This window comes from Nomascus leucogenys, chromosome 16 (assembly GCF_006542625.1).
Source record: "Nomascus leucogenys isolate Asia chromosome 16, Asia_NLE_v1, whole genome shotgun sequence".
Taxonomy (NCBI): Eukaryota; Metazoa; Chordata; class Mammalia; order Primates; family Hylobatidae; genus Nomascus; species Nomascus leucogenys.
Window position 1 is genome coordinate 57,656,575 of NC_044396.1, and position 13,871 is coordinate 57,670,445.

Genomic DNA, 13,871 nt, shown 5'->3' on the forward strand with positions numbered 1-13,871 from the left:
ACCTCTCTGACCTTTAGTGCTAGAGGCGATAACTTTCAGGATCCTTATATTTCAGGAGTTCATGTGAAATTATCAAAAAAGAGCAAAGTAAGTTTTTCTAACAAGAAAAATATTTTATAAGAGTAATCTAATTTAAAAGCAATTTAAAAGTCATTTTCCAAAATTAACATATTTACAATATTGAACAACAGAAACTCTTACCATCAGTTATGATTTCATGGTCTTAAAACTGTTTTTTTACAACAAATTCCAGCCATTTGTTCCATCCAATTTGGCAGTGATTTTCTCTCAAGGCAATGTTCTCTCGTTCATTAAACCTCTGTCTTACAAACAATTTTATTTTAACATAACAAATGTGTTAAAATGCTTAACATTCTATTTGTTCGTTTTTTGAAGACATTCTTTCTGATTTCTTAAAGGAACGAGATGGTGTATATTGCTTTAGCCCTTTGCCAATCCTCCCTCTGAGATGCCATTCCTGATTTCCCCAGGTTGCCTTAGGAGATTTTTTTCCTTACTGGTAAAATTTTATCTTATACCTTCAGCAAACACTTGTTATATTGGGCCATAATTATCTCACCACTATTAGAGTAAGTCACATAAGGAAAAAGTCCACATTAGATTCATTTTACATCTTCAGTATTCAGCACTGTGACTGGCATTGTAAGTGTTTAACAAATAATTTTGAATCAGTAAATATGTATCTAAGTAAAGTTCAGCTGGATATGATTTTATGAACAAAATAGTCCTGGGAATAATACTGCCTTCAGAAGTCTGATACACGGTGGGCTATTGTAGGTCTATTGATCACACCCCAAATAAGCATATATAAGGATTCTCTGTTAGTACCACTCCACAGCAGGAAACTATGCTCATGAGTGATAATATCAGCCTTCCTTCCTTCCTTTCCTCCTTTTCTTCTTCAAAATCTGCCATCTCTATACTCCATATTCATGTTGGAAAGGGAAGGATCCAGGGAAAGTGAGAGAAAGGATAGGAGAAGACAGAGAAGAAGAATAACATATATATGGAACATATTTATAGTTAACTTACTGGGCATGCTGAATGTGTGACATAGACGTATTTTACAAGTTGGTTAAAGCGAGGGCACGAGATTTTCTAGTTTGCAGTAGCTACGTACAATTTTGCATCAGGTCATTTCTGGAGAAAATGCTATCAATGCAAATGAAAAGATGGGGAGTTGTTTTGGTGTCTTTTACACTTGTTATTCTTGGGAAGAAAAGCTCACAAATCTTCCTGCCCTCCCTCCCTCCCTTCCATCTCCCTTCCTTCCTTCCTTCCTTGCTTCCTTCCTTCCTTCCTTCCTCTTTTTTTTTTTTTTTGAGACAGGGGCTCGCTCTGTTTTCCGGACTGAAGGCACAATCACCGTTCACTGTAGCCTCCAACTCCTGGGCTTAAGCCATCCTCCAATCTCAACTTCCCAAGTAGCAGGGACCACAGGCACAAGCCAAGATGTCTGGCTAATTTTTTGTATCTTTTTTCGTAGAGATACGGTCTCGCTATGTGACCATGCTGGTCTCAAACTCTTGGGCTCACACAATTCTCCTGCCTTGGCCTCCCAAAGCACTGGGATTACAGACATGAGCCATTGCACCCAGCCTAAATGTATCATTTCTTATGCTAGTAATGGCATAATATAATGTCATTTAATGCTTATTCTTCAGAGAAAATATTTAGTTATTAAATATACTAAAATACAACATTGAAAGTCTGATTATCAGGTGGAGAGAGGGGACTTCATTGTCTTAAACCAATGAATCTTATTAGCTTTCTTCTTTCTGAAATTTTTGGGACAGAAATGTAAAATGTTTTCTGAACTCTGACACTCACATCATAAGCTTGCCACCCTTAGCCCTGTGATGCTTTCACAATGTTTTGTTTGTTTAATCTTTCCTACCACCTTACCTCCTTCAAAACTCACCCTGTGGCCCCGTCCTTCAGGCACTCACATTCTGCTTTCCAAATTGACTGGCAGCTAATCTTGTAAATGAATCCACTCTAATGGCTGCTGATATGATACTGGGTTTGAGGTCAATCCTTCCATCTAGTTAAGTTGTTACATTTTTTTGAAAGAAGCAGTGTGATAAAATATGAAAGGGTCAGAAAACCAGAATTGGAGTCCTGGTATCACTACTAATTTTGTAACATAAATCAGTCATTTTAGCTTTGAGCCCTAGCCCAATCAATATGATGATAAAAATTATACCTACTCTTTTTACTTCCTATAGCCCTACCAGGTAGAAAGCATTGTGGAGATATCTAGAAAGTTGCATGTAGGGAGATAGAAAATACATACAAATCACTCTTATAAGGAAGAAAGTGATGAAATGTATTAGAGTTAAAAATCACATACTTTGGGAATTCAACAGGAGCAATCACCTCTGAACTTCTGACAAGGAGAGGCTGTGTGAATCAGGGAAGTGTTCACCAGAGAGTGGCAGATAGACTTCAAAGGATAGCTAGGGTTGAAACAAAACACTAATGATGGGTACTTCAATAAATACACCACACAGCTGAAGCCTTCAGAACACAGCAAGACTGACTATGTACTGCACTCAAAACACAGAGTGTCAAGGAGTCTGCTTTTGGGAAAATACTTCTCATCAGTTATGTGTAACTTAAGAATATATGCAACTGTGAGGATATGCGATTGTTAATCAAAGACTCCAGAATGACCAGGAAATGGGTGCAGCATTCTTTAGCTTTAGAAAGGATACTTTTGGAGGTATTTTCTGAAATGAATAATATTTTCAACAATATAAATTCAAACTGTAGAAATAAGCAACTTTGTGCCAAATTATAGCCTATAAGTGAGATCTTTCTATCAACTAAGGCATTTTCAAACTAAATAAATATATAGTATGTTTATTGAAGGTGCCATACTGTAAGAGAATTTAGTGCATGGCACAGTTAACACTTTAATGTTTAGTACTGCATAGGACTTATTCTCCTAAATTTTGGGATCTGCATCACAGTTTCATAACATATTTAGATATTATTTGAAGTGTGCTGGCAGTAGTATTGAACTCAAGGCATGAACTCAAGTATCCTAGGGTCTATATTCATTGGTTATATGTTACATTTTTATTTCTTTATGGTTCTGTTTTCCACTCTATTTTTTAACAAATTCTTTTTAAAGACACATGATACTTGTTATACTGGTTCTCTGAATAAAAATTTAAAAATCTGTAATGGAATTCTACTTCAGACCAGTCTTCTGAACATTTCTATTAGTGAATGAGAGTACCTCACAGTGTACTATTAGCTCCCTGGGTTAGACTGAAAGCCTTCAAAGTAATGCTTTTATTTTTCCCTTGTCATTTATTCATCTGTCAAATCATTCTGCCATCCTTTGGTTTTATAATATTGTGACCTAAAAAATCACCTCTCCACTCCCAACTGGAACCTCCTGAAGATCTTTACTTCCAGGCAAAACTCATTCTAATCACAACTGAAGTCTAACAATATTTACCTGTCAAAGCTTATCAGTATATTTCTTTTCATCTCCAACTATACCATCTCATCATGTTACAATACATGACCATATCTTGGTTTGTTATAGATATCAAGCTAACACAGGATCTAGCACATCTACAAACAAACGAGTATATGTGATTGTTAAATATCAGCAATGACTTGTGATAAGTTCTCTTATAAGTGAATTATCTTCTTCTAAATTAACAACGGCAGCCTATGACGAGCAGGCAGTTTGAACAGACTACATTTGACTAAATAAATAAATGATGTTGATTGACTAAATTTAGAGCCATAAATATCAATGAATTCTATTGATGTTCTTTAAAAATTATTTCTTCCTATCTTGTCATCGGACAGGATCAATAGTTGATTTTTATCTTGTTTCTTCTTTGGAGTTTTTCCTCTTGGAGAAAAACACACCTTCTCTGACCTGTACTCTTCATGGACTGACCTTTCTGTGGCCCTCCAGCTGGTAGACTGACTTTTTAGCTGCTGCACATCCCACTGCTGTTTCCTGTGCCTGCTAGCCAAGTCCTCTTACTTCCAAGATGATTCCCTCCCTAACTGGAGCTCCCAAAACATAACCTCCCTCTGTTTCTTCACATTTGGATCAGGAAGTAGTATCAGGTCAGCTGTGACACGGGATGTTGTCTAGAAGGTCAGAGAAGGTTTCTGGCAGCAAAGAAGCACACTGTGCCAGGTTTCTTGAGCGAAAGAGTGGTGACCTGCTCCCTCCCACTCAACTTCCAGCAGCTGAAAAGTCTCCAACGACCACAGCTCCACCTTCTAATGACTTTTCTGAACATTTGCAAGAGCTAGTCACACTCCAGGTGAATATTTTCAGACACCTGGGAAGAGCTGTTTCTTCCTGTTTCTTTGTTCATATAAAAAGACTTTAGAGCAAAGGGCAGAATATGGCAATTTCTTTCTCCCAACCTTGAACATGGCCTCTGAATATAAAGCTTATTTTGTATGCAACGATGTAAGTGAAAGTTTTCTAGTTATTTCATGGTGGGTTTTTCAGGTTTTTTTTTTTTTTTTTTTTAAAGACAGGATCTGGCTCTGGCACCCAGGCTGGAGTGTGTTGACACACCTGTAGTCCTGGATCCCCCCCGGGCTCAAGCAATCCTCCCGCCTTAGCCTCCTGAGTAGCTGGGACTACAGGCTCATGCCACCACACCTGGCTATTTTTTGTATATTTTTGTAAAGACAGGGTTTTGCCATGTTGCCCAGGCTGGTCTTGAACTCCTGAGCTCAAGCAATACACCTTCCTCGGCCTCAGAAATTGCTGGGATTACAGATGTGAGCCATTGTACCCAGACCATGGTGTTGTTTTCAAAAACACTTAGAATTTTCTGTTTCATTACCAATAATATTGCTACCTACCCACATATTCCGTCTTCTCTATTTCTCTATAATGAAAATGACAATTGGAAAGTTTCAATGGGCCTTAAGATAGAATAACCTGTCCCAGAATGAATCCTTAAGACCAGCCAGAATAATAAGGTAAAAGGTTCCTGAGTTTGTAATATATGTCAATATTTGGTAGCATATAAATGTAAATTTGCTTCTTATATGATGCTGTACACATTGATTTCTATGACTTTTTAGAAACTATAGCCAAAGAGAGCATTTTGCATTCTTGAGGAATACAGTAATTTTACTCTAGGTTTTAAACCATTCCAGTGTGTTGTGTTAGAGTTTTTAGGTACTGAATTCATCGCATGAAAAGGGAATGTTTCTATTTTGCCACCACCATTATGTTATCTTTTCCAGTGCAATTACAAGCTAATTCAGTGCTCTTTGTGTTGGACTAATAGCTTCTGATTCGCTACTGTCATCCAGTACCTCCTCGTGCTCTTTTAATACCATCTGCAGTGCCCCCAGCACTTACCTAGGGTGAGCATTTTTCTCTAAGTAGAGACTCATCTTTGGCAAATCATTAATGGAACATCAAAAAGATCCCATCTGTTAGAGTTACATATGGCTAAGATCAGAATTATCAAATACCTCATTTTTTCTTTATTCCCTTTTTCTTTTTTTCGTTTCTTATCCACACAATAAATGTAGTTGTCAGCAGGATAAGTTCATGTGCCGGATAAGGTCACAATTTCATTTAGTGACAACTTCCAACAGTAGGAACTTACAAGGTTCGATTTATTAAAGAGTCAGAAGGGATAAGATCACTGCATGGCCAGCCTGATTTATCAGGGTTTGACTAGAGTACTTGAATAGGGAACATTGTATTTCAAGTTTATGTTCAAAACTGTAGTTTAGTATGTGTTGTGGACTGTATGACTCAAACATTGAGAAGGAAAATTAGAAAAAGTATCTCTATAAGGCAATTTGTAGTCACCAACCAAGAACTATCATTTCCTGAGCCAAACCATGCTTAGAGATGGATCAATATAGCATAATATAAATGGTGCTATTTGTCTCAAAATGCAGATGAAACATGGTTATTAACGCCTGAGGAAACACACATAATGGCAAGACTGCAGTTTGGCTGTGAAGATAATCAGCAGTGAAATGATCTAACCCTCTTAGGTATCTGGCAGGCAGCTGTCAAATGGTTAAACCATAAAATAGCAAGAGCTCTGCCATACTTACCACCTTGGCTGACTTTGAAAATGTTTTGAGGTTTTTAGAATCTTTGAGTGCTTTTTGAACTCAGCATGACTTCGGGGCTGTCCATGTTTGATACCATGATGTATAATGTCTAATAACCATGAAGAAAATATAAATATGGGTTCTGACGCTATAGTCTTCTGCTATACTATGGCCTGATAAATATTATGAGCTAATTCATGTGGTCTGCTTTAAAATTTGGTTATATATTTAAAACCAAGTTCAAACCAATCCGAGTTGTATTTTCAGCAAATGCAATATGATCTTCTGTCATCTCATTTACTTGCAACTATGTCCTATGAAATCTGAGCCTTGAGTTAAGGATCATTCTGTAATTACCTTATATGTTTATATCATCAACTTAATGCTGAATTCAGGTGAAGCATGATTGCTGGTAACTATTCTAAAAGACTCACACCTGTCTGTTCCCCTTTGGTGTGCTACTATGTTTATATCCTTTGCTTTCTAAAGAGACATCAAAAGGACCATATTAAAAAAATACAATGTCTTGATAGCACTTTCAAAGAAAAAATATTTGAGGGTGTCTCTTGTGATTTTAAGTATTTCTCTCCACCAGTGAATTTCTTTTATTTAGGCCAAAAAGTGGGTTGATATTTTAAAAAGCTGTGGGATGTTTGGTAGTAATTTCTGATTTAGGGCCTTTTTTTTTTTAAGTTAAGCTATCATAAGTCTTTGAGTAATCACAGACTTTTAAAAGTATGCATTATCAAGAAGATAAGAGAAACAGCCCTGAGCACTAACAATATTATCTTTTACCAAAATTGATTAGTCCGTCCTATATGTCTCAAATATTTTCTGTGAACTTACCCAGCATGTTAAAAAATCAGGCTTCTTTTTGAAGAATAGCTGCAAAAATATGAACTGGGCAGAGAAGAACATTTTTTATTTTTTTATCCCGCTGCATATTCTATAGATGAGGTAATGTATGTGAACGTATTACATAGAAGGTTGAACAAGTGAAATGGATGCTTGTTGTAATACAAAGAACAGATACATATTAAGACAACTCTCTTTTGTCTCCAAAAATCAACTTCAACTGTACTAAAATTGAGATATATCATCAAAATTTTCATCCCATCAATTGTGTTCCATTTGTATTTTTCAAATATAGTGCATCACAAACTCTATTAAATAATTACCAGGGAATAAACAGAATTATTAAAGAAATTTGCAGATTAAAATGTTTATGTTTCTATTGAGGTGAACTACATTATCAAGGAGAAACCGACTAGGGAATAATTTAATGCAAAACTGTATAATATTGGACTATAAATGCAATGGGAGTATTAGGGAAGAAAAATTCGGTTTTCTCTAGAATTCAGAGAAGCTGCATGAAGGAGAATAGCTTTGGGCTTGACCTTGCAACACTAAAAGGGTCAATTAAGGCAGTCAGAAATAGGGTGTGTCTGCCAGATAGCAGGAACCATTCTCAGAAAGTTATGGGGGAGCTAAACTGGAGATGAGGAAGAATGGAAGGGGAAGAAGGCTTTTTTGACTGGAGGGAAGAACACATTTGGGAGAGCAGTAGAATGCAAGAGTCAGGCAAATACTATAGAGCAGTATCAGTGGTATTAAAATTCAGGCAGATATGTACAATTTGGGATGGCCAAGAAGTAGCTAGTGAAGGAGCTTGCATAAATGGGTAACATGATGGAAGTGGAGTTTTAATCAGTTTATCCTGGCAGAGATTTGGAACCTGAATTGGAGCTGTAGAATGAATTGAGGCTGGTGGGTTGTCTACATCTGAGTTGATGAAAACCTTAAAAATGCTGATAAGAAGAGTGAATCCAACAGCCAATGGAAAAGAAAATAAGTCAGGATATGAGGAGTGATTTGGATAAAGGTGACAAAGAAGGAATGTGACCAGAAGCAGACATCAATGAATGGTTGGATGTGATGATGGAAGTATATGGACATGCTCTTAGAATTCTTCAATTTCTTTTTGGTGAAGTAGTAAATATTTATCAGGTACTTCGCATATTGTTAATCTTCACAGCAACCTTTTTAGAAAGCTATTGCAGTTCCTACTTTGCATTCAGAAACTGAAGTTCACAGGGTTAGGTAACTTGCTAAGGATCACATGGCTCATTACAGTTACTCTTCTCTCATTCAATTGTGAACCCATTCCAGCGTGTATCCTGGTCTACCACTTTACAAAACTCGTTTCACTCCAAATACCTGTGATCGCCATCTCATCCAAAGGAATCTTTCCAGTTCTTCCCTTCCCCCTTCCCCCTTCCCCTTTCCTTTCCTTTCCTTTCCTTTCCTTTCCTTTCCTTTCCTTTCCTTTCCTCTCCTCTCCTCTCCTCTCCTCTCCTCTCCTCTCCTCTCCTCTCCTCTCCCCTCCTCTTTCCTTTCTCCTTTCCTTTCACCTTTCCTTTCTCCTCTCCTCTCCTTTCCTTTCTCCTCTCCTCTCCTTTCCTTTCCTTTCCTCTTTCCTTACTTCGACAGTCTTGCTCTGTCACCCAGGCTGGAGTGCAGTGGTGCGATCTTGGCTCACTGCAACCTCTGTCTCCCATATTCAAGCAGTTACCCTGCCTCAGCCTCCAGAGTAGCTGGGATTACAGACATGCATCACCACACCCAGCTAATATTTGCAGTTTTAACACAGACGGGGTTTCACCATGTTGACCAGGCTGGTCTCAAACTCCTGACTCTCTGGTGATCCAATCACCTCGGCCTCCCAAAGTGCTAGTATTACAGGCCTGAGCCACCATGTCTGGCCTCTAGTTCTCTTCTTACTGTCATAAATTTTCAGATTCCTTGATTGATTCCCCTCTCCTTCAAATTCTCAATCAACCCCTTGGTGTCTATGGTACTATATCCAATTTCTTTTCTATGTCTCTTGCCAATTCTCCTAAAGTTTCTATGCCTATTCCTGCATCACTATGCTTTTGAAGGTCTTTGGAATTCTGTGCTAGGTCTTATTCTTTATCGTGATATACTCTTTAATCCTATGGCTTGTATTACCATATACAAGGTGGTTTTAATTACTGAATAAATGCCAAGACCTTGCTTCTAGTTAAGACCTTGCTTCTGGGCCCCAGGCCTATACTTGCCTACCTAAAATCACCTATTGCCTTCTTTATAGCTACTTCAATATCAACATTACCAAACTATAACTCCTTATTTTACTCTTATTTCTAGCTTTTCTTTCTGTGTTCTTCTGTCTCAACAGGAACATGGCCATTGGCTCATGTGCCTAAGTGAGATACCTGCGTAACATTCTAGGATTCTCTCTGCCCTAAGTCCTAAAGTCTAAACAATCACTAAGTTCTATGACTTTTACTTCCCAAGCCATATGGATTTTATTTCATGGATTCATTCAGGTTCAGGCTTGTTTTCTTTGTTGCTTTATTCTTTGGCCTAACACACTGTCTGGTACTTAGCAGATACCCAATAAATATTTATAAAATAATGAATGAGGCATAAAGGAATAAATAAATCAAATAAGAATTGGAGCTTTTCCATCTTATTTCAGAATATCTAATCTTTTCATGTCAAACATCCATCCTTTGATAAAGTGGTTCGAGGACCTAAGTCTCTGACCCACCAGCCCAGTGCACTTCTACTTCTCATAATATGTTGTATCTAGGGAAGGAAAATCATGCTATCATGGATGGTCAGTGTTGAAAAACACCTTAGCAAGTTGTGAGTGAGCGCAAAGCACTCTTTTAACAATGACAAACCAAAGACTCAGGAAAGATATAACTTATTTGAGGCCGTTCAGCTGGTTATTGAACAGAATTGGTGTAAAAATTAATCCTACTATTAGTGCAGTAATCTTTCCTCTATTTCATGACACCTATTAATTTTTGGAAAAAAAGTAAAATATCATACTCTTAAGCAGTATGTAAGTTAAATATAACTTCCCTTTATACAATGTTTTATTTCTTTTGCTATCATTAACCTATGTAACCTTGGTAGAATATACATGCTAATTATTTGCACTATGCTTGCAGTTTTTAGAAATGCTATTGTGAATAAACGAATATTTTTATTTAACTATTTCAGCGTAAGAAAGGATTTTCCTAAACCCTGAAATAACTTGTTGGCAAGCAAGAAAGGAGACTGGGGTATTCTTGCTTGTCTAGTAAAGTTGAAAAGATTGACTTGATATTTTGAACAGTTACTGGACTTTCTGTTGTGGCCATCTTTAAGAGCTTGTAAAAGTATTTTTGGTCTGCTTAAAATTTTAATGGATAATCAAAGACACTTCAGAAACTTTGGAGACATTTGGATATCACTTTACGATCTGCCCCAAGTTTGTAGTTCTTAATCCATTAAAAGACAGAGCTGCTTGTAAATCCACAGGTGTAGATAAGAAGTCACTGTTTGACTGAGTCTGAACCCTTTTCAAATGAAATATGTCAGTGGCAGAAAGAGAGGATGAATTACTTTTTTAAAGGGTTTTCGAAGATTCTCATGATTCCTCTGGTATCACTTAAATGTGACATGACTGGTTTTTTAGTGTGTAAAAAGAAGCAAATTATTTGGGTATGTTTTTATGTAGAAAAGAAGATTTTTAAACTTGTATTTAGCTGAGAGATTGAAATGTATTTTATCTTAAATGGTAAATTGTAAATAAACTGTTTTAAATGTAAGTAAGTATGGTGGAAGGAAATACTGAGAACTCCTGGCCAATAGAAATTAAACTGTTTATTTTCAAATGAGAAAATTATCCTAAATATTTCAATAAAGAATGTGAATATGCCTGTATTGAGTCGTGTTGTCCCACTGGTTCCTCTCTGACATCAGAGTAGATTATTATCTTTGTGCTCTGTCTCTGAGGGTGTTTCTATAAAATGTCTCTGATTCCAATGTATTAATCAAAAAGATTGCACAAAGATGAAAAACATTTTCAGAGGAAAATCTCATAAATGGATTTGTTATTCTGTATACAGAAAACAAAGTATTGTCTTTCCGTAGTTTCTGGACACTGAATCAGCATCAGGATCTAGTACTTAGGCATTAATATGTCATTTACTATATGTATTCTATTTATATCTGTCAGACGTTCGGACTTATTGAATCTTTCTGGGCTCATTTTCCTCACTGCTGATCATCATTAGCTATTGATATACCAGAATTTAAAAAGTTGGAGAATGTGTATTTCTCTTAATTTAATGTGTTCTTCCATTTTCAATGTATTTTTCAAGTGGTAAAGGAAGAGTATGAGAAGAAGGGTGAATGAAAGTGTTGTCCTTGAATTTAAATTTTTGATTGGGGACATGAAATTGTTATGAACATTGCATCTTTATTGCTAAGATATAGATAAATTTAAATTTTACCATGGACACAATTTAACCATTACCGAAATATTTTAGCAGATTGTAGTTTATATACTTTAGCTTTGGTTTTTAGGATAAGCAATAATGAAAACATGAAAAATAATGTCTGGTATTTAAACTTTTAAAAGGAGGTGACACTAAATAGAGAAATAAAGAAGAGATAGACTTGAACTCAGGTTGACAGTGTTTCTTTTTAAAAAAACTCAAGATTGAATCTATGTATTTAAAGATAGCTACTAACTTGAAAAGAAGCTAAAGCCAGATTAAGGCAACAATTTCATATGTTACCTGTCATGACATATAGCATTTAGAAAATGTTATTACTAGGCCGGGCGCGGTGGCTCACGCCTGTAATTCCAGCACTTTGGGAAGCCGAGGAGGGTGGATCACCTGAGGTCAGGAGTTTGAGACCAACTTGACCAACATGAAGAAACCCTGCTCTACTAAAAATACAAAATTAGCCAGACCTGGTGGTGCTTGCCTGTAATCTCAGCTATCTGGGAGGCTGGGGCAGGAGAATCTCTTGAACACGAGAGGCAGCCTGGGCAACAAGAGCGAAACTCTGTCTCAAAAAAAAAAAAAAAAAAAAAAAAAAATATATATATATATATATATATATATAAGTACTGAATATATTCTATTCTATTTTCCTCAGCTTTCTATTCTATATGGAGTTTCCTTGACATTAAAATTAATTTAAAAGTAATTGTGGTTTTTGCCATAGTTTTGCACCAACCTAATATTTCTTTCTGTTTCATTCCTTCCCATTCTCATGTCTGCTGTTGATCAGGCTGAAAATAAATAACATTAAAAAACAACGAAGTTAGGTTACTGAGATAAAATTTTTAAAATATAAACATTTTAGTATGGTGATATGGCATGGTAATACTCTTTGGGGAATAAATATCCTAGATTTAATTATTTTAAAGAGAGGCTACAAGTCCTGATTGTGGTTTTGTTTTCTACCTATCCCAAACAACATTTAAGCTGTTGGCCATTTTTTTTTTGAAATTTTGAGGCCCTCTTTTATTTATTTGTATATTACTCCATTCATTTATTTCTTAAGCAAGCATTTAATGAATTCCTACTTTATGCAAGTGTGTATACTGTCTTTACTTCCTATTTCCCTTTATAGGTTCCAAAATATTACTCTGGAGTAAATGAAAGGAAAAAGACCTTCCAAAGCTGGTTATTTCTAAAGTGTTTTTGTCCAAACTCTTTTGGTACAATAGAATTCTATTCAGTATACCAAATACAGAAAAACAAGTAAAAACTCCGTCTAAACATTTTTTATTTGAAAAACATGCCTTGCTATATATATTGTACATGTAGCCATTTTACCTATTGAAACTGGTAGTAATTTCAGAAAATTACCAAGTACTTCAAAAACTCTCCAGATATTGTCGTTTGAGAGTCTTAAATAAATACAAGAATTTTAACGCAAAATGATTGTCCTACTGTTTCTTGTCTATCTGTTTTGGCATTGGATCAGTGCTTTTTAAGGAGTGTTATTGTTTCTGGTTCTTAAAGACTTAACTAAAAAGAATTGGTTTCAGTAGATGATGCGTGTGAAAAGGTGAAAGGAAGAAATTGGACTAAATTTGAATACAATTTATAAGGACAAGTTTTATTTTCCTCTCAGGATAAGTTGTTTTTCAGACAAGCATAATTAATTCTCTTTATATGAATCCTGAGAATATCACGTGTGTAAAGCAAACACAAAAAGAGGTGGCTGCTGTTAAAGTGCAAGTAAGTATTCTAAACACTTCTGTTTCATTGTCTGCAGGAGAGCTGGAGGTGTTTCAGAAAGATGGGGAACGAAAAATTCAGAGTCGACAGCAGCTTCCAGTGGGAACAACCTGGGGGCCGTTTCCTGGGAAGATGGACTTGAATAATAATTCTCTGGTATGTGGATATTCCGAGATGGTTAATATTTTGTCATCGACTGTTAATATTTTGTCATAGCTCAGAAATTCTCTCTGCTTGCTTTCCAATGAAATCACTAAAAATAACCGTTTGTTTTTGCTTTTTCATGGACAGCAAAACTTGGATACTTTTCAAGTGGTTTGTGTCTGACAGTAATATATGCAGAATTTCGACAGAAACAGGTTACTCATACTAAATTGTGGCTAGTAAGGTAATATGTAAGGTTATTGCTTTTTTCTGCTTAGCCAGACTAAGACTGTTCACATTTAGTAATATATAAAATTGCCTTTATTTTTCGATGACACAAATTGTCATCCATTACAGGTTTACATGAAGAACAAGAAATAAACAACTTTGTTTTTCCTTGGTAATACTGTTTGTACCTTTAAAAGCAGGGATGAATGATCAGCATTATAATTTTTGTTATTCAGTTTTTTTGTAAAAGTTCTGAGAACAGAAAATCTATCTCTTGGTATGATTATGTGGATTATTGATTAATTAGATGTT

The 13,871-nt window shown here is 36.0% G+C and overlaps 1 protein-coding gene across 5 annotated transcripts in view; it reads left to right on the forward strand.

Annotated features, from left to right (window-relative positions):
* The window catches only part of ZFPM2 (zinc finger protein, FOG family member 2), a 480,290-nt gene that overhangs the window by 224,340 nt on the left and 242,079 nt on the right, over positions 1-13,871 (forward strand). For all 5 annotated transcript variants that reach the window (XM_003256095.2, XM_030795003.1, XM_030795004.1 and 2 more), the window contains one exon: positions 13,225-13,343. In XM_003256095.2, the coding sequence (XP_003256143.1) occupies positions 13,225-13,343 (119 nt within the window). The remainder of the gene's footprint in view (positions 1-13,224; positions 13,344-13,871) is intronic.